This window comes from Cucurbita maxima, unplaced genomic scaffold (assembly GCF_002738345.1).
Source record: "Cucurbita maxima cultivar Rimu unplaced genomic scaffold, Cmax_1.0 Cma_Scf00027, whole genome shotgun sequence".
NCBI lineage: Eukaryota > Viridiplantae > Streptophyta > Magnoliopsida > Cucurbitales > Cucurbitaceae > Cucurbita > Cucurbita maxima.
The window spans coordinates 2966313-2984293 of record NW_019272043.1 but is presented as its reverse complement, the minus strand read 5'-3'; the positions used below and the strand labels follow the sequence as shown (position 1 = coordinate 2984293).

Below are 17981 nucleotides of genomic sequence, written 5' to 3'. Positions count from 1 at the left end.
AATATTACCAATGGAGGTCTTTAATTTTCTAGGTTTTTGTTACCTTATTTTGCAAGATTATGATAATAAATTATGAAAATAAAATTACCTTTTTGGTCTCCTAGTTTTTAAAATTAGGTGAGTTATTTAATTCCTGAGAAATAGGTTTTATTAATTTTAATGATGACGTGGAAATTATAAAACAAAAATAATAAACATAATAATTTTTTTTAAAAAAAAAAACTTCTCTCTTCTCTCACAACATAATAATTGTCCACTAGAGATAGCAAACCATGACCAACTCCTCTTCCACAGTTGTTGGTTGTCAACGTTGGAGGTAGTTGCTGGCCATCGGTCATCGACATCAAACATGGTCGATGATCGGGCTATCAATTGATTTTTGTGAGTCGATTTAAACATTCAATTTGAAAATCATTCATGTTTCAATCCTCAATTTAAAATTTGTCGAACAAATAATATAAGTTGATTAACTTAGAGATGTTTTTCAAGTCTATACTTCAGATTGTTTTTTTGTTTTTTTTTTTTTTGTGGTATTAAACACGAACTCGAAACCGAACCGCTCTTTATAGTTCGAGTTGAGTTGAAAGTACACTCTTTAGTAGCCTTATTTGTATTTATTGTTCTTGAATTTATTGTAATTTTGTGCTGTTATGAGGTTATAAATTAAATAGGTTGCCATAAAATACTTGATTAATTTATTGTTGAGATGAATTGGTATATTATTATTATTATTATTATTGAGATATTAGAAATTGTTTATAGGATTGAAATTGTGAAACAATGTCTATTAATTAAAAAGTTTTTAAAAATAAAACTAAATAGACCTTGACATTCATCTCGCTCTTATTAACGTTAGTCATTTAATCCACACGTCAACTTACTCATAACAAAATGGTCACCTGAGAAATGTTTATCTGATCATCTTGATCGGGTTAACCATATCGAGTAGTCATGCAAATTAAACAAATGTAAACTTAAAATAACGATAAGATAGAATTGCAAATTTAAATACTATCATTAAAATAAAAATTCGTCCAACTGACAAGAACCTTTGATCGGAACAACCATATCAAATAATCATGTAGATTAAACAAATATAATCTTCAAGTAACGATACGATAGAACTGCAAATTTAGATTCGTCTGGTCTAAAACACTATCATTAAGATAAAAATTCATCCAACCAACAAGAACCCTAAAAGGCTATGAACTAATTTATTGCATATCCCATCAAATTCCATCTTAGACATGACTCTTTGAACCTTTAAGATTATAAAGAATATTTGAACAACAAAGCATAAACTAATAGACCAACAAATTTTTCTTTTGCTTTTGGCTTTTGGCTTTTCAATTCCTTTAATTTTCTGTTCTTCAGCTCTTGAACAGAAATAGATTATAAATAACAAGTTTCAATAGCTTAATATCTCTCCTCCCTTTTCAACACACTGTCCTAAATTGAGTGTCTTGATTGTTGCTACTCTGTTCTAGCTCAAGCCCATGACAAGACCATTCAGAATGAACCCAGAAATCACAATAAGAGAAAGGTTTTACTTCGAACCCAGAAATGATTGCTGCTACTTTAATCTAGCTAAAGTACACTACAAGAGTATTCAGAAGGATCGGTCACTGTAAGAAGAGAAAGTTTCCACTTCCAACCCAGAAATAAGAACATGCAGATAAAATATGGACTAAATCGGGTTTCTTGTAACGGCCCAACCCCACCGGTTAGCAGATACTGTCCTCTTTGGGCTTTCCCTTTTAGACTTCCCCTCAAGTTTTTTTAAGGCGTATCTGCTACGGAGAGATTTTCACGCCCTTATAAAGAATGCTTCATTTTCCTCCCCAATCAATGTGGAATTTTTAATCCCCTTTGAGCCCCTAGTCATTCAATTTCGCACCAGACTCCGCGAGTTACATGGACATTGTAACAACCCAGGCCCATGGCTGGCAGATATTGTCCTCTTTGGGCTTCCCCTTTCGGGCATTCCCTCAAGGTTTTTAAAACACATCTGCTAGGGAGAGGTTTTCACACCCTTATAGAGGGTGTTCGTTCTCCTTCTTAACTGATGTGGGATCTCACAATCCACCCCCCTTTAGGGTCCAGCGTCCTCGTTGGCACTCGTTCCTTTCTCCAATCGATATGGGACCCCCAACAAATCCACCCCCCTTCAGGGCCGAGCGTCCTCGCTGGCACTCGTTCTTTTCTCCAATCGATATGGGACCCCCACCAAATCCACCCCCCTTTAGGGCCCAGCGTCCTCGCTAGCACTCGTTCCTTTCTCCAATTGATATGAGACCCCCACCAAATCCACCCCTTTCAGGGCCTACCCCTTTGGGGAACAGCCTCCTCACTGACACATCGTTCAGTGTCTGGCTCTGATACCATTTGTAATGGCCCAGGCCCACCGCTAGTAGATATTGTCCTCTTTGGGTTTTCTACAAGGTTTTTAAAACGCGTCTGCTAAGGAGAGGTTTCCACACCCTAATAAAGGGTGTTTCGTTCTCCTCCCCAACCGATGTAAAATTTCATAGACGTTTAGCCGAACAAGGTGGTTTGGTCTGTCATACCGTAGCCACGAGTTACAACGTCGGCATAGCTAGGGGCAACTATCCCATAAAACCTAAGCAACTGAGAAAGAGCAACACTTCCTTTGATCCTATCTTATCAATCACTTCGCCCATAAAAGGTTGAAGTTGTTGAGATAATGTAAATCTAAGCATTGAATAAAGGCTCAACATAAAGAACTAACGCTCGTTTCGATTGCTATTAACAAAAATTTGAAATCTATTTACAACTAAAGTCAATACAGCTTTTAATAAGTAAACCCTAATTGGATCTTTTTTTCAACTTAATCATCCTGGAAAAGCTATAAACATCAAACAACAGCCAATTCCACAAGAAGAGATCAGAAGCAACAGGCTACCACAAATAAAGAAAAAAAAGAGAGAGAGAGAGAGAGAGAGATTTGATACAATAGGGTAACCTGGAAATGTCGACCATTAGTTTCTGATCAGCTTAATTTGGCTAGCACTTTGTAGCGAGTGTGGATTCATCATGCTGGGAGGATTTGGGTTTACCATTCGTCTAGTGTCTTCAATGACACGAAACATGGTAACTTTGAGCACGATTTCTCGCACCCTGAGAAGCTCAAACACACAAACGTCGCCCTCCCCTAAATTATTTTCCAGGCAAAACTCATACCATCCCTGACTTAACTTGGCCCGACCAACTTTATAAAGACACCGGACCGGCCACTGTCTCCCATCGGGTGTCTGAAGTTTGATGAATCCTGAAACCCCACTTAGATTCTTTTCAGCAAAGCAAGATGGCAAATACTGTAAAAGTAGAGTGCAGACTATCATAGTTAGTGCTCACAGAATTCAATTATAAAGCTCCCATATTAGATATTTCAATAACCCAAAAATCTTACCATTATGCAACCTCTGTATAGATAAGATGGTCGCAAGACGACCCTACAGAAGGGATTAGCGGGCTCGAACGCTTTTGCACCATTGACAACTCTTTCTCTTTCTTCTGCTGTTACAGTTCTCTTTCTAGCAGAAGCACTTTCATAAAATCTAAAGCGATTGTCACCGAAATCTTCACTATGAGCAGACGGACGATGCTCGCCTACAGATTGTAAAATATTGGGTAAGATAATTCATAGATTTACAATGCTAAAATGTGAAACAATGGGACAGGAGCATACTAGAATCAAGTTTCCGCTTCTTGCCTCCACTTTTTTTAATTCTGTGAGCATCATCACCCAAATTCTGGAATCTCACCTCATCTGCAGACTTTTTAACCTCCACAGCACTAAACTGAACCCCGATATCTCGAGTAGGTAAATATTTGGATTGCAACGTACTTGCAGATTTTGATTGGTGCAGATTCCATTCATCACCAAATAGCTTGTTTCGTAAAAAACCTGAGTTCAAAGGCTGATTGGAAGGAATGGCTTCAGGAATGTCATAATCCTCCATTTCTTCAAATATTCGGTTTTGAATGCTGTAATTGTTCCTTTGATTACCACCGAGAGCAGCAGATTGGTAGTTTATCTCAGATGTATTAAGATTAAAGATAAAAATACAGAATGATGAGTTTCCCTCATATCTGAATACTAACAAAAACCCGACCCTTATCGAGTAATGCTCAAGAAATCCATGCCACCCATCTTCAAACCAAAACTTATTATCAGCTTTCCTCAACCCCACACGCCAAACATGGCCATCAGGAACAGTAAGTGTTGCAACTGCAGAAAGATCATCCCTGATCATCCGGAGGAAACTTTCCGGGATTCTCTGCAAAAATAGAGCAGTGACGGCGTCACATAAATAATCGATAATACAGAAAAATAACACCATTCCAACATATTCACAAGATGACTCAAGCACTATTACCATTCAACAAACTAAGTCTTGCCTCCTGAGCTTCCCCTCAAGGTTTTAAAATGCGTCCACTGGGAAGAGGTTTCCCCACCTTTATAAGAAACGTTTCGTTTCCCTCTCCAACCGATTTGGGATCTCACAATCCACCCCCTTAAGAGCCCAGCATCCTCACTGGCACACCGCCTAGTGTTTGGCTCTAATACCATTTGTAACAGCCCAAACCCACTATTAGCAGATATTGTCCTCTTTGGGCTTTCCCGTTCGGGCTTCCCCTCAAGGTTTTTAAACCACATATGCTAGGGAGAGGTTTCCACACCCTTATAAAGAATGCTTCGTTCTCCTTTCCAACCAATGTGGGATCTCACAAAGCCAAAGGGAAATGCTGCCTAATTGAAAAGGGGAAATAGTAGAACAATTGATCTATGATTGTAAAAACAAAAATCCTCTAAAGTGGCTGCAGCCAACAGATAAATTGCATAACATGGAAAGCCTAGGCCAAGAAAACCAAGCAAAAATAAGCAAGCAAAAATAAGCGATAGCATAGACCGCATTATGAGAAGCACACAATCCCAAAGCAATAAGCTAACATGACATTCAGCAAGAATAACAAAAGCTTAACATGATGAGCAGTGAAAATAACAATACAACAAAAGACCTATGGAGTTTGCTTTTGACAAGATCCCAACTACTAAACTGGACTAATTCAGCACTAAGAAACAATGGAAAAATATATCAATACTCATTACCAAGGAATCAAAATCTATTATTATGATAAGAACATAATGATACAATGCATATCAAATTAGAACAAATCTAAAAATGCCATCCCTAAAGACTAAGAAGCAAGAACTTGAAGAGAAGGGGTCTAAAATTGAGAAAGTTACTGAGAAGCAAATCATTTAGTAAGCATAGCCAATGCATTCAGATTACTGAAACTAACAAAAAGAATCAAAAACATGATTAATAAGCTTAAAAAATGAAAAGGTCAAGCTCCAAATTCAACAATAATAACCATATTACGACCAAACAAGTTCTTTGATTAATCAAAACTAACATAAAAGTAAGTAAATCATCAACAAAACCAAGTATATCCCAATTGTTTTTCCTTCTTCCCTGATAAAACAGAACACAGATATCTGGGTTTTAGCTTGATTCCATCAGAAAACTCGTTGAACACGAAAGAACTCAGCAAGAGATACACAAGAAACAAGAAAAACTGAGAAACAAACAGTAAAAAGAAGAGCACTCGAGGCTGATTACTCAAAAAACAAGCAAGGGAAGCAAAACCCGTTAAAATCAAACAGAAAAGCATCAAGAACGTACCAATTTCCTAGCTTGGATAGTGGAGGAGAGAACAAGCTTGTGGAAATAAGGGCGCGGCATTTTCCTTTTGAGATAGCCCGTTCGGAAAGCTGAAAAATCAGTCATTCAGCATAACGATTCAAAGCCCTCCCTTCAATTTTTTTCTCGCAAGAATCCAAACAACCGGCCGACCGTTCGCCGGATTTCTCTCTCTCAATCTCTCCCCTCAATCTCCGCCGTATGAGACTCTGTTCTATGAGCCCTCAGATCTACTTGCCCCTCTTCCACTGATTCTTCTTCTTCCAGTCAAATTCCATTTCTTCGAATTAATAATTAAAACTAAAAACAAAAGTCCAAAAAAGAAAAAGAAAAAGAAAAAGAAAAAAAAAAAAAATCATTCCTGGGAAAAGAAAACTCAACTTGACCTAAAAGTTGAACCAGCCGATGGAAGGCGTGGCCCACGTGAACCATCCCAACTCGGCTCGGTTTGAATCGGTTTAACTCGGCCGGGTCCACCTAGTCGACTCGTTAACATTTTGTTTGATATTTTAAATTTATTTTATTAATCTCATTAATTTTTAATTTTTTTTATATATTTTTAAATATTTTATTTTAGTCTGTGAAAAGGTTATTAATTTAAGTATTTTCAATGAAAATAAAGAATTTACACAAATATTGTTATTAGTACCCAACATCCGTATCATTGAGGATGACAATATTTCAATGGGAGAAAGAGTCGTGATCATATTAGAAGAGAGGATAGGTTATGACTTGCACAGAGTGTAAAAGTGATGGTGACTTGTTATCCATTAACCCGATAAAAGGGTCGAGAGAGAAAGTTAGTGCATCACCTAATACACCCAAAAGACATCCACGAAAAAACCAACTAGATAAAAAATAAGTGTTTCACAAATTTTATATGAGGTTGTATGAACTTTTTGAGATGCTATGTGTCACAATTGCGCTGTTGCAATAATAGGACAACAATTGTGTAGCACTTGTTCTAGCCCAACGAACAAGTCACCCGTGTGAAATTGGTACTTCGCAGACAATATCAACTTATGCTCGAGTCCCGGATCACGTTTGAGAGAACGTTTTAGAAAAGGTGAGCAAGAAAATATGTTAAAAACAATTTTAAAGAAATCATTGTTATAAACTAAAAGAAAGTAGGCAACAACAAAGATTCGATAGCATAGCATATAACCTGAGTAGGAAGAATTGACAACGAGGCACATCCCTTATCGTATATTTTGGGGCATTTTAGCTATGGCGAGTGTAAACATGATTTTGATGATCTGTCATACACCTCATATAAACATAACTTGAAATGGTAAAAGTCTATTTAACATGAAAACAAGTAAAAAAAAGTTTGGTAGGGGCATGCGACCATGGACAACACGTCTTTGATAAGTATGATCGGGATATTTGACATGCGATCACAAACAACACACCTTGAATAAGCTTGACGGCCATAGATCACGCCTTAACAAACAGCCATGACACCATCCACTAAATTTGAGATTTAGAAATCTAACCATTAGTTTGCAATTTAAAAAATGAGATAAACCCAAGTGGTTTTAATTTGAACTGTTTCTTGAGATCCAACTGGACCGCGGATATAATCGTTTCCCGCGTTCGGTAAGAGCCCTTCTCCTCTCTTTTTGCGACTCCTTTTTTTTTTCTTGTTCAAATGGTTTCTGGAAGAATTGGAAACCTGCACTACATTTGATTTGTTTTAATTTCTCCACCAAATCCTTACAGGTATGAATTAATTTCTTTTTCCATACTTTTTCCTCAAGCAAAAGAAAATCACGCTTCCGTTCCACGTTTTTTTTCTACAAATTTCTCGTTCTTAGGGATTACCGCCCTCTGATCTTACACAATATTGGAAATCGGAAATCGGAAATCGGAAACACTCTGCATTATCTTGACTCCACGGTAGAGAGATCTTATTTCTGTTGATTCTCTGCGTTTTCTTATCGTGGTAGATGATGAAGAGAATAAGTGAAGGCAGAATTGCTGCGATGTGGATGGTAGTGACAGAGGCTTTGGTTGCGTTGGCGCTGATTTTGGTTGCGGAAGGGACGGAAGGGACGGATACGAACGATGTATACAGTCCTTGTTTGGATGCGAAGATTCAGAGATCAGACGGATTTACTTTTGGCGTAGTGTTTTCGTCGAAGGAATTGTTCTTTCAGGATAATATTCAGTTTTCGCCTTGCGATAAGCGTCAGGCTTTGACATTCAAAGTTGCTCAACTTGCTGTTTTCAGGCCTAAAGTCGACCAGCTCACTTTCCTCACCATCAATAGCACAGCCTTCAATCCGGTACCTCTGTGATTTATACGTTAGTTTCATTACAAAATGTTCATCCATTACTGTTTTCATCTGAAAATTTGCTCCATTGATTTCGTTTCTTTCTCTGATTTGTGGTAATTAATGGATGAAAGTATGATGCAGTGCTATAATAAGTCAATCCATGATGGATCAATGGGAGTTCTATCATTTAGAAACAAAATTCCAACCAACTTTAAATAACTTCGCATAAAATGTTGCCCTTTGACATATCTAGTTAGCAGTTGGAAGCATTTATAAAGCTGGCGCTACTAGGGACAACAAAAAGAAAAATTCCCACAATTGTACACATTAAAGAACAATATTTCCATTGGTCAAATCATTGGGTGGGTCACTAACTTTTTGAATGTTTTCCTTTGAACGAGAAATAATGGAATAGTTCGAATATTAGTAGATGTGAAATTTCGGTTAGGAATAACCCTTCTATAAATTTTTCACTTTGAGTAATAAGCTCTTATGACTTTGCTTTGAGTTTCTCAAAAGATTTCGTGTTAATGGAAATAGTATTCCTTCTTTATAAACTTATGATTAGCCAATGTGAGACTCCCTCCCAACAATTTCAATAATTCCGTGATGATTTTTGCTCGGCTACGTATGATGGCTATATGGTGGCATTTGCTGGGCTGAAGTATGCAGCAAGGTCTCTCCCAGTGATGGTTACTGATAACGCTCACACCATTACCAGTTTCACTTTGGTAAGCCCACAAAGGACAGAAAAAACAAAAGTGAAAAATCACCATCTTAATGGTAACAAAGGGTTCTATTCTCCTTGTCTCTGTCTATATTGCTTTCTAGGTTTTTGAATTTCAAAAGAGCACTCTTCAAAATCTGTTCTGGAAGAAATTTGGGTGTGATAAATGCTCTGGGGATTTTTCAACTTGCCTGGATAAACAAGACTGTGCAGTTCCCAGCTCCAAATGCAAGTACAATGGTGGTTCAATTGACTGCAATTTAGGCATACAACTAGCATTTTCAGGGACAGACAAGAACCTCCAAGTCCTCGACTCCTGGTTTGAAGTTAACCATCTCAGACGCTTCTCCCTCTATAAACTTTTCTCCGACGTTCGCGATAAGATCACCAATCTGTTCCAGTGAGAATCTTTTATATCTTCAGCTCTGTAGGCAAGGATCCAATATGAGTTGTGATCTGCACATGTCAAGATGGCTTATTCATTGGAAAGGTTATGTTGTCATTGGTCCATGCTCTGTAACTGTACAATCTTGAAGATTCAATCTATATATATAGAGAGAGAGTTAAAATGTATTCTGCAGAAATGAGATTACTGACCATTTAAGATGGAAAGGTTTCTACACAAAAGATACAGATCTGAGGGGATATCTTTATCCCTTTTCTATCTAATCACCACCACAAAATCGAATGATCTTGATCGAAGATCGAGTTCTCGTCGAGATCATGTCCTAAAAGGGATTCAGATCCACTGGGATGTCAATCAAAAAACAATTCTCTGATCCCAACTGTTAGAATTCAACTAAACCAAATCTTCTTCTCCTCCAATCCACCATTGCCATTTACAGCTACTTTTCCTTCTTTCTCATGCCATTCTAGTAAAAATGCTCACTTCTCTGAAAATTTAGCTTGTTCCATTTTACCTTCAAAGCCATGGATGTTGACAGAGGAAAGGGAATTGTCATGCTCCGGCAGTTGGTTCGCCAAAGCTTGTGAACTATCTACAGAACCTACACCTTTCTGGTTCAGCGGAGCACCGCGAGTTTGAATGAGATAATGTGCCACAGACTTGAAACCCAAGTTCTGGGCCTGAGAGTAAAATGAAATTAGCTTTTCGTTGACATTACTAATCGATATGATTCCAGACGACGAAACAATCACTACTCAAACATTCCTTACAAAAGGTTACATCATTTCTGAAAATCTAGAAGGAAAATGTTTGTATATGTACGTAAATGCACGAGTACTAACCTTTCTATATATCGCACCGGTAGGCATCCATCCATTTAATTGTCGACACAAACTGCAGTTGCAAATACCACGACACACTGGGCAGTTCCAATTGGGATTCATACTCACTTCCAATACATTCTCTCCATATCTATATAAAGATAGAAGTTGCATACAGATAACTGTTCATATAAGTTGCAGAAAAGGGCAAGAAGCCCAATGCATGTTCTCAATAGAACCAAATGAATCCACAGGGAAATACACTATGATTGCAGCATATAAATTCATATCAGGCAGAAGTTTCAATTGGGCATGAGTCCAATCCAATCCAAGATTTAGACAATAAATTAAATTACCAGAAGAATGTCGTGTATCCTTCAAATCTTTTTTGTATTATGGTCAAGTTAAATTACCTAAACTTTCATGTTTGTGTCTATTCGGTCCGAAACTCTAAAATGTTTCCAAAGTTAAATTACCAGAAGAATGTCGTGTATCCTTCAAATCTTTTTTGTATTATGGTCAAGTTAAATTACCTAAACTTTCATGTTTGTGTCTATTCGGTCCGAAACTCTAAAATGTTTCCATAGGTCCTTGAACTTCGAGATTTATGTCTATTTGATCCCTAAATCTTAAAAAGTGTCTAAGAACCAACGAGACACAAAATTGAAAGTTTATAAACCGATCAGACATTTTTAAAGTTCAGAAAGACGCTTTTCAAAAGTTCAAGATCAAATGACTATATTGATTTACCGCGTGTACAAGCAATCTCCACATAATTGCCCTTGGCCTGATTTACATTTGCTGCAATGTGTATGGTGACCAAGAGTCTTCTGTCTGCAAGTCATCACATAGATCGTCTCAATTGATGAGTAATAACGACACTATCGAAAACCAAGTGAAGAACGTAAGAACCATGAGATTTTAGAAAATATAAGAGACAAGAGCACACTGACGTCTTTTCGATGTACCTATGACCACGTAGTGAGATACGAATAAAAATTCTTAAAAAGTTCTCCTAAATAGGTGGTAAAAATGACATCAGAGCCAGACACCGAATGGTGTGCTAGCGATGGACCCCTAAAGGGGTAGATTGTGAGATCCTACATCGGTTGGAGAGGGGAATGAAACACCTCTCCCTAGCAGATGTGTTTTAAAACTGGGAGACTGATGATGATACGTAATGAGCCAAAGCGAACAATATCTGCTAGCGGTGGGTTTGGACCGTTACAAATACAAATAAACCATATTGAAAAGTAGGAGGGAAGAGCTTCTATTTACTAGTGTGGAGGAAAGTTTTATTCATTGCTATTCAGTGTAGATCGGTCAAAAACATTTCTTTCTCAAACAACCTTGTGCCTATCTAGGAAAGAAAGGTCTAAACTATCCTCGAGATTGAATACAGATATTATTGGGACCTTAATTAAACGCTTACTATCAACATCATATATAAATAACAAAAATGAACTGAATAAACATTGTCTAGTCATTAAAGTATATTCGAAGAAACAAAAGGAAATTATAAACTTGTATGTATTACCTGCATTGATGACACGACTCTCCATTGATAGGATCGTACATACGCTTCCCGTCTTGATCATATCCATCCACACCAACAGTCCAACTCAACTCGCAATCTCCCAACAACTTGGCATCTTCTTCAGTGTAAACTTCTGGTTGTGAGCCTTCTTTTATGTGAATCTCATTACTTTTAGAACTTCCACTCTTAGTTTTCGGACGGAGCTCCTCGTAACTTACTGGAGTCAATGTCTTCAACCTGCAAATCACTATCAGATATTGTCCTATTTGAACTTTCTCTTCCGGGTTTCCCCTCAAACTTTTAAAACGCGTCCACTTGGAAGAAGTTTCCACATCCTTATAAGGAATGCGTCGTTCCACTCTCCAACCAATGTGGGATCTCACAAATCACCCTCCTTGGGGGTCCAGTATCCTCGCTGGCACACCGCTCGGTGTTCGGCTATGATACCATTTGTAATAGCTCAAGCTCACTACTAGCAGATATTGTCTCTTTGGGTTTTCCTTTCTAGGGTTCCCTTAAGGTTTTAAAATGCATCCACTAAAGAGAGATTTCCAGATCCTTATAAGGAAGGATTCGTTCCCTTCTCCAACCAATGTACGATCTCACATCCACAAACTTACCTCTTGGCAAAATGTTAATTTATTGCCAATCATATTCTTTCTCTCAAGTCCAGATCTTCAATGATCTTAGCAATTAAACAATAGTTTTGTATTTTGATAGCTATGTTTTTTGTTACTTGTTCTATCTTGATCCGTAGGCTTCTAAGAAAATTAGAGTAATTCTGACTGTACCTAGAAATCTTGTGATAGCAAGGAAGGTTCATTTTCATGCAACGAAGTCTAAACGTGTTAATGAGCAGATATCAACAGCTTAATAGATATTACATTCATCACTCACTCAACGCAGGGAGCATCGAAAGAACAAAAGCTTCAACAAGTGAAGGAAATAAGAAACAATACCTCGAAGAGCGCCTCGGGGGCTCGTCGGCGGGGGATCCGTTCGGCGATTCCTTCTCAGAGGAATTTTTGCGTAACCGCTTCGGAGCAGCGGCGGTGGACTTAAGCTTGAGAGAAAGTTCAACAATGCCAAGTTTCTGCATCCTCTTCAGATTTTCCTTAACCCTTTGATCCCTAAGCTGCTCGTAACCTGGAGCAGTAACCTCAGCCGCGGATCCTTCATCGACGGTCCCATTTCCGGCAGCGGCGCCTCCTCCTCCGCGGCTCTTTCTCCGAGAAACCATTGCCGCTCCGTCGTCGAAGAAATGGCGAGAAGATTGTCGAGGGATTGGGGGAATTCTTTCAACAAATTGCCGCCAAGTTATTAGCAGAATCCATTACACAAAATTACCTTAAAAATAAAATTTAAAATACGTTAATTTTTTAAAAAAGTTTCAAATAATTTTACCTTAATTTTTGATGAAAATGATCGTACATTGAATTTTTAAATTTTTTGTTAAACTCTTAAATTTATTAAAAAGAATTCATAAACACCTTTAAAACTTTTCTTAAAAAATTTAAAAAACAGTTTCATATTTCAAAAATAAACTTTCACAATAGCATTAAAAAGATTAGCTCTATAGATAATTTTAGTTCATATGTTAACCATAACAATTTTTTGAACTATTAATTATAAAGGTAAAAAATTTTAATGTTATTTTCAAAGTTTCATAAATATTTTTTAAATACACATTCAACCAATCAAAAAGTCAAAAAAAAAAATTAATGAAATTTTTTGAAGTATAGTATTAATTCCGAATCAAGGATAAAAAAAAAAAAATATATATATATATATATATATATATATATATATATATATATATATATATATATATATATATATATATATATGATATTTTTAAAATAAAGTCAAAAGTCAAAATATAGGGACAAAAATAATCATCAATACAAGTAGAGTCAACGCGTTTGTAAACTACTTTTGTCCATCTCCACAACAGTCCATTCATCAATGCCTATTAATACCTCATTGGTCAAACTATGGAGATTTGAAAGTCAATTAAATTTTATCATAATTGCAAAAAGACCCCTAGAATTTTGGTATTTCTTTACCATCCTACTCTTGAATTTATCATTTGATTAATCAATTCTCTATATTTTGTTAAATGTTTCAATCTAATCCGATAAGGATTGCAATTACCTCCGGTAATTTTTGTTTAGATTTCTCAATAATAAACTTATTTTTCCCAGTTAATGTGTAGATATACAGAGCATAAAATGACTATTCCAACCAAAAAAAAAAAGAAGGGAGCGAAAAAAGATTATCATCTATTAGCTATATGGGGACGGAGACAGAGACAAGGATCGCATTCCCCGTCCCTATCTCCAACTCTAACCTTGCTCCATCCCACTCTACTATATATATATAATAAGTTAATTTTGTGACTTAATTATATCATAATAAATAAATATTTTTTAAAGCGTTGAAGACTATATTATAAAATTTATTTTTTTTTAAATGAAATATTTTTTTATTTGTTAAAATATTTTACACTTTATAATTAAAACTATATTAAAAATAGAAATTATTCATGAATATTTTTATATATATATATAATAATATGAGAAAAATCTAGCAATAGAGTAGAAGGGGTTGATTGCAATATTTAATAAAGTTCAGGAGTTAATTGATTAAATTGAAAAGTTAAGGGGTGATTGTAGCAAATGTTATAATTGAGAGGTGGGTTTTGCAATTTTTCCAAAATTATTTTGAAATAAAACCCCAAATCTTACATTTCAAAGCCCAAAAAAGAGAAAAAAAGAAAAAGAAAAAGAAAATGCAATATTTGAATATTCTCATCTTCTTCCTCTTCCTTTCTTCTACAGTAACCCTAACGCGATCAAATCCGCCTCCGTCTGGCGGCGGTGATGGCAAGCACTTCGTTCTGGTTCACGGAGCTTGCCTTGGTGCCTGGTCGTGGTACAAGCTATCGACACTCCTGCGCTCGGCCGGCCACCGCGTGACGGCGCTGGACATGGCCGGTGCCGGAATTGATCCGAGGGAGGCGGAGGATCTGAAATCGTTCTCCGAATATGTTCAGCCGTTGACGGATTTCATGGCGAAATTGCCGGCGGAGGAGAAGGTGATCCTAGTTGGGCACAGCCAAGGCGGGCTGTGCATTTCTAAAGCGATGGAGGATTTTCCGGATAAAATTTCTGTGGCTGTATTCGTCGCCGCCGCCATGCCTGGCCCATCCTTGAACGCTTCATTTCTACTGGAACAGGTATTCTTATTTCAACCGCACCAAATTTAAATATATTTTAAAATGAGTAATAGAATTTTAATCTTTTTAAAATATTAACAGTTCTAAAAATATTTTTATTTTTTTAAAATAAAAATTATTAATAATTTTTATTTCTTAACATTTTTTAAATTTGGGATCAGAGAATTTAAGTACTTTTATTAATTTAATTGATCATTTTGATATTTTTATAGTATTTTTAAAGAAGAGAATTGAGTGAATATAAGGGTATTTTGGTCATTTTGGGAGAGATTTCAACTTAATTACCTAAAAGTTTTTTTATTTTATTTTAAAGTTTTCATTGGCATTTATTATTATTAAATGTATTTTTCCTATCCTACTAATTTCATTTATCTTTCTACTGTCTTTGTAGTTTTCCAAGAGGATAGACTTTGGGCCTGATAGCCGTTATACATTCGGTAATGGGCCCAAAAGCCCGCCAACAACTTTGAAATTCGGCCCTCTTTTCTCGGCCACTAAACTATTCGATAGAAGTCCCAAACAGGTAACTTTATTTACCATCTTAACCCATATGTCTCATCTCGGTTAGAGAAAGGAACGAAACATTCTTTAGAAGGGTATGAAAATATTTTTCGAGTAGACGCATTTTAAAAAACTTGAGGAAAAGTTCGAGAGAGAAAGATCAAAGATTACAATATTTGCTAACGGTGCACTTAAATTCTTATAAATGGTATAAGAGCTCAACACTATGGAGTGTGTGCTGGGCCTCAATGGATAGGGTTGTGAGATCTCACATTGGTTAGAGACGGAAATGAAACATTCTTTTTAAGAGTGAAAATCTCTCATTAGTAGACACGTTTTAAAAACATGAAAAATTGTGGACTAGAGTTCAATTTTATATTTAATAAATATGTTATTTTATAATTTTTTTTAGAATTGATCTTTCTCTTTTGAATTTACACGAACCTAACCTACCATTTAAATAACATTTGGAAGCTCGAAAAAAATTGATCTTTCTCGTTTGAATTTACATGAACCTAACCTATCATCTAAACAACATTTGGTTTATTGTTGAAGGACTTGACATTGGGCAACACATTAATGAGACAAACCCATTTGTTCGTGGGACGACAATGGAGCAAAGATCTTCCTTTGACGACACAAAGGTATGGGTCTGTTAAAAGAGTTTTCGTTGTTTCAGAAAAGGATAAGGTTATAAAGAAAAGCTTCCAACAATGGGTGATTAAAAGAAATCCTCCTAATGATGTGGTGGAAGTTAGAGGATCCGATCATATGGTGATGATGTCTAAGCCGTTCGATCTCTTCAACAAACTTTCTCACATTGCTCGACGTTATTCTTAACCTATACTTCGTGTGTAATGTAATGTGTTCCAAGTTTAATTATATTGTTGGACTTATAATTTATGTTATATTAATATCGTTAATAGTAGCATGCATCTATCTACTTAATGAATTTTTTACGTGGGATATCATTGATTAACCCTAATATAGGGCGACACTAACCTCCTCAAGCCAACGCCGTTTTCTGTAGATGGGTCTTTTGCTTTTACCTGAAACATAGTTAATATAATAGGATAAATATTTAAAAATACTTAGTGACTACTCTTAGGGTTTGGAAGTGCATTCATGTACAAAATGCATTATGACTTGTGAGACCTAATTCTTTTGACGAGTTTATTGGGTACTACTTTTTGTTACGAGTAGGTTTGGATGTATAGTACTTTTCTACCCACGATTCATATATGCACATATCCCGTAGGCCTGACTATGAGCTGGGTATCACGGTCATGCATGTTCAAAGCGTGTTGTCTATGACCGCATGACAGATATCCCAGTCTTGCTTGTTCAGGACGTGTTGTTTATAGTTGCATGCTCGTTCCAAACCCCTTTTTACATACTTTCATCCTAGATAGACCTTTACCATTTCATATTGGGTCAATGTGGGGTGTATGACCGTTCATCCAAATCATGTCTACACCCGCAAGGGCTAAAATGCTCCAAAATGTACTAAGAAGATATAACTAGTTGTCACTTGTTTCTAACCTGAGTTATATATTATTTAAGCCGTGGTATTCGTTTCTTTGCTTATAGTCATATAATGTTCATATCTTGTTGACACGATCTTAGTTATACATGGACACCCTTGAGTGTGTATTGATTTTAACCGAGAAATTGCCACTTTCGTTTACATTTGTTTTGTTATTTCCTTTATCCGGTAGCTAAGTTGCCCTTAAGAAATGAGTTAGCTTGACGCGTACTTCCTTGTCACCTAAATTCTATGACTTAGATATTTAGTATTCTCCTATTTATTACATGCGTTTACTATTTAGGCATAATATCATCACCCATTGTTACTAATAGATTGAGAAAATAGAGGAAACAAGAGAAAGCAAGGAAGAAACCGATGTAGAAATAGAAATAACTTCCGAAATGAAGGATACCAAACAGGAACGAGAGGGATTTACGGAAGAAGATACTTTCCCATCCCTTTTTCAAAAGAAAAGAAGGATTTAGACAAAATCGTGCTACTCGAATTTTTTTGATTTATCCAAGTACTCCCCACTTGTTTGACTGTTGCATATCATTTTTTTTTGGATATCAAACCAACCTTCCCATAAGGTAATTTTAATGTGGTAGATTTTCTCCCTTTTGCAATTCGTTTCGCTACAAGACCTGCTGTTCTAACTAATTGTCATCCCTTCGTGAGTGTGATTTTTATGTTATCTATGGTCGTGCCTAAGGACATACTGATTGAAATAGATTATTCTTTTTGATCAATCAAAATTCCTTCATAAACTGTACAAGTTTCTTCCAAAGTATACGACTTTTTGGATGTATATGATGATATCTATACATATAAATCTATATATATATATCTTGAAGAATGAGTGGATACATATGTATCTTAAAAAAGGAATCGAAAGAACACGACAATGATTTTAGCATGTAAGCCATCTTAACTCAGTGGTAGAGCGCGTGGCTTTTAACCACGTTTACCGTTTAGCATTGAATTTTAGGAGTGGTTTTCAAATATTATTGAAAAATAAATAAATATTTTTAAAATAAAATATTTACAATTTATCGGCGAAAATAATTTTAAATATTTTATCTGTTACTGGGAAATTGGGACCAATACAACTACAAGACAAACATATAGCCGTTGGAAATTTGAAATTCCTCATTACAGCCGCATAATTTCTTTTAGACCAAAAAGCCCTTACTAATTTTTTTTTTTTGAAAAAGA

The 17981-nt window shown here is 36.1% G+C and overlaps 4 protein-coding genes across 5 annotated transcripts; 2 read left to right on the top strand and 2 right to left on the bottom strand.

The window, feature by feature from the left end:
- Window positions 1-2731: 2731 nt before the first annotated feature.
- On the bottom strand, window positions 2732-6025 carry LOC111499966 (B3 domain-containing transcription factor VRN1-like). Its single transcript, XM_023151723.1, has 4 exons — window positions 5712-6025; window positions 3710-4301; window positions 3431-3630; window positions 2732-3335 (listed from the first exon to the last, which is right to left on the bottom strand). The coding sequence occupies exons 1-4, from the start codon at window positions 5814-5816 to the stop codon at window positions 3000-3002; spliced, it is 1233 nt and encodes a 410-aa protein (XP_023007491.1). The 5' UTR covers window positions 5817-6025; the 3' UTR covers window positions 2732-2999.
- Window positions 6026-7298: 1273 nt separating this feature from the next.
- LOC111499988 lies at window positions 7299-9308 on the top strand. Its single transcript, XM_023151756.1, has 4 exons — window positions 7299-7328; window positions 7679-8015; window positions 8630-8739; window positions 8840-9308. Exons 2-4 carry the CDS (start codon window positions 7679-7681, stop codon window positions 9137-9139), a joined length of 747 nt encoding a protein of 248 aa, XP_023007524.1. The 5' UTR covers window positions 7299-7328; the 3' UTR covers window positions 9140-9308.
- Window positions 9309-9311: 3 nt separating this feature from the next.
- LOC111499979 (cell division cycle-associated 7-like protein) lies at window positions 9312-12827 on the bottom strand. Of its 2 annotated transcripts, XM_023151744.1 has the most exons (6): window positions 12459-12827; window positions 11500-11736; window positions 10713-10796; window positions 9984-10113; window positions 9677-9821; window positions 9312-9632 (listed from the first exon to the last, which is right to left on the bottom strand). In XM_023151744.1, exons 1-6 carry the CDS (start codon window positions 12737-12739, stop codon window positions 9598-9600), a joined length of 912 nt encoding a protein of 303 aa, XP_023007512.1. In that variant the 5' UTR covers window positions 12740-12827; the 3' UTR covers window positions 9312-9597. The 2 variants fall into 2 exon arrangements, with proteins under 2 accessions (XP_023007512.1, XP_023007511.1); XM_023151743.1 differs by having other exon boundaries at window positions 9312-9821.
- A 1422-nt stretch (window positions 12828-14249) lies between these two features.
- LOC111499981 (salicylic acid-binding protein 2-like) lies at window positions 14250-16164 on the top strand. Its single transcript, XM_023151747.1, has 3 exons — window positions 14250-14737; window positions 15129-15260; window positions 15794-16164. The coding sequence occupies exons 1-3, from the start codon at window positions 14291-14293 to the stop codon at window positions 16076-16078; spliced, it is 864 nt and encodes a 287-aa protein (XP_023007515.1). The 5' UTR covers window positions 14250-14290; the 3' UTR covers window positions 16079-16164.
- The last annotated feature ends 1817 nt before the right edge of the window (window positions 16165-17981 follow it).

Excerpts from the sequence above, each read along its gene's own strand:
- LOC111499981 (XM_023151747.1), top strand. The coding sequence starts at position 14,291 with ATGCAATATTTGAATATTCTCATCTTCTTCCTCTTCCTTTCTTCTACA. Across the intron at positions 14,738-15,128 it reads CTTCATTTCTACTGGAACAG|TTTTCCAAGAGGATAGACTT; the intron begins GTATTCTTATTT and ends CTGTCTTTGTAG. Across the intron at positions 15,261-15,793 it reads TCGATAGAAGTCCCAAACAG|GACTTGACATTGGGCAACAC; the intron begins GTAACTTTATTT and ends TTATTGTTGAAG.
- LOC111499966 (XM_023151723.1), bottom strand. The coding sequence starts at position 5,816 with ATGACTGATTTTTCAGCTTTCCGAACGGGCTATCTCAAAAGGAAAATG. Across the intron at positions 3,631-3,709 it reads GAAGCGGAAACTTGATTCTA|GCGAGCATCGTCCGTCTGCT; the intron begins GTATGCTCCTGT and ends TACAATCTGTAG. Across the intron at positions 3,336-3,430 it reads TATACAGAGGTTGCATAATG|TATTTGCCATCTTGCTTTGC; the intron begins GTAAGATTTTTG and ends CTACTTTTACAG.
- LOC111499988 (XM_023151756.1), top strand. The coding sequence starts at position 7,679 with ATGATGAAGAGAATAAGTGAAGGCAGAATTGCTGCGATGTGGATGGTA. Across the intron at positions 8,016-8,629 it reads CAATAGCACAGCCTTCAATC|CGGCTACGTATGATGGCTAT; the intron begins CGGTACCTCTGT and ends ATGATTTTTGCT. Across the intron at positions 8,740-8,839 it reads CCATTACCAGTTTCACTTTG|GTTTTTGAATTTCAAAAGAG; the intron begins GTAAGCCCACAA and ends ATTGCTTTCTAG.
- LOC111499979 (XM_023151743.1), bottom strand. The coding sequence starts at position 12,739 with ATGGTTTCTCGGAGAAAGAGCCGCGGAGGAGGAGGCGCCGCTGCCGGA. Across the intron at positions 10,797-11,499 it reads GAGTCGTGTCATCAATGCAG|ACAGAAGACTCTTGGTCACC; the intron begins GTAATACATACA and ends GATGACTTGCAG. Across the intron at positions 9,822-9,983 it reads CCGGTGCGATATATAGAAAG|GCCCAGAACTTGGGTTTCAA; the intron begins GTTAGTACTCGT and ends TTTTACTCTCAG.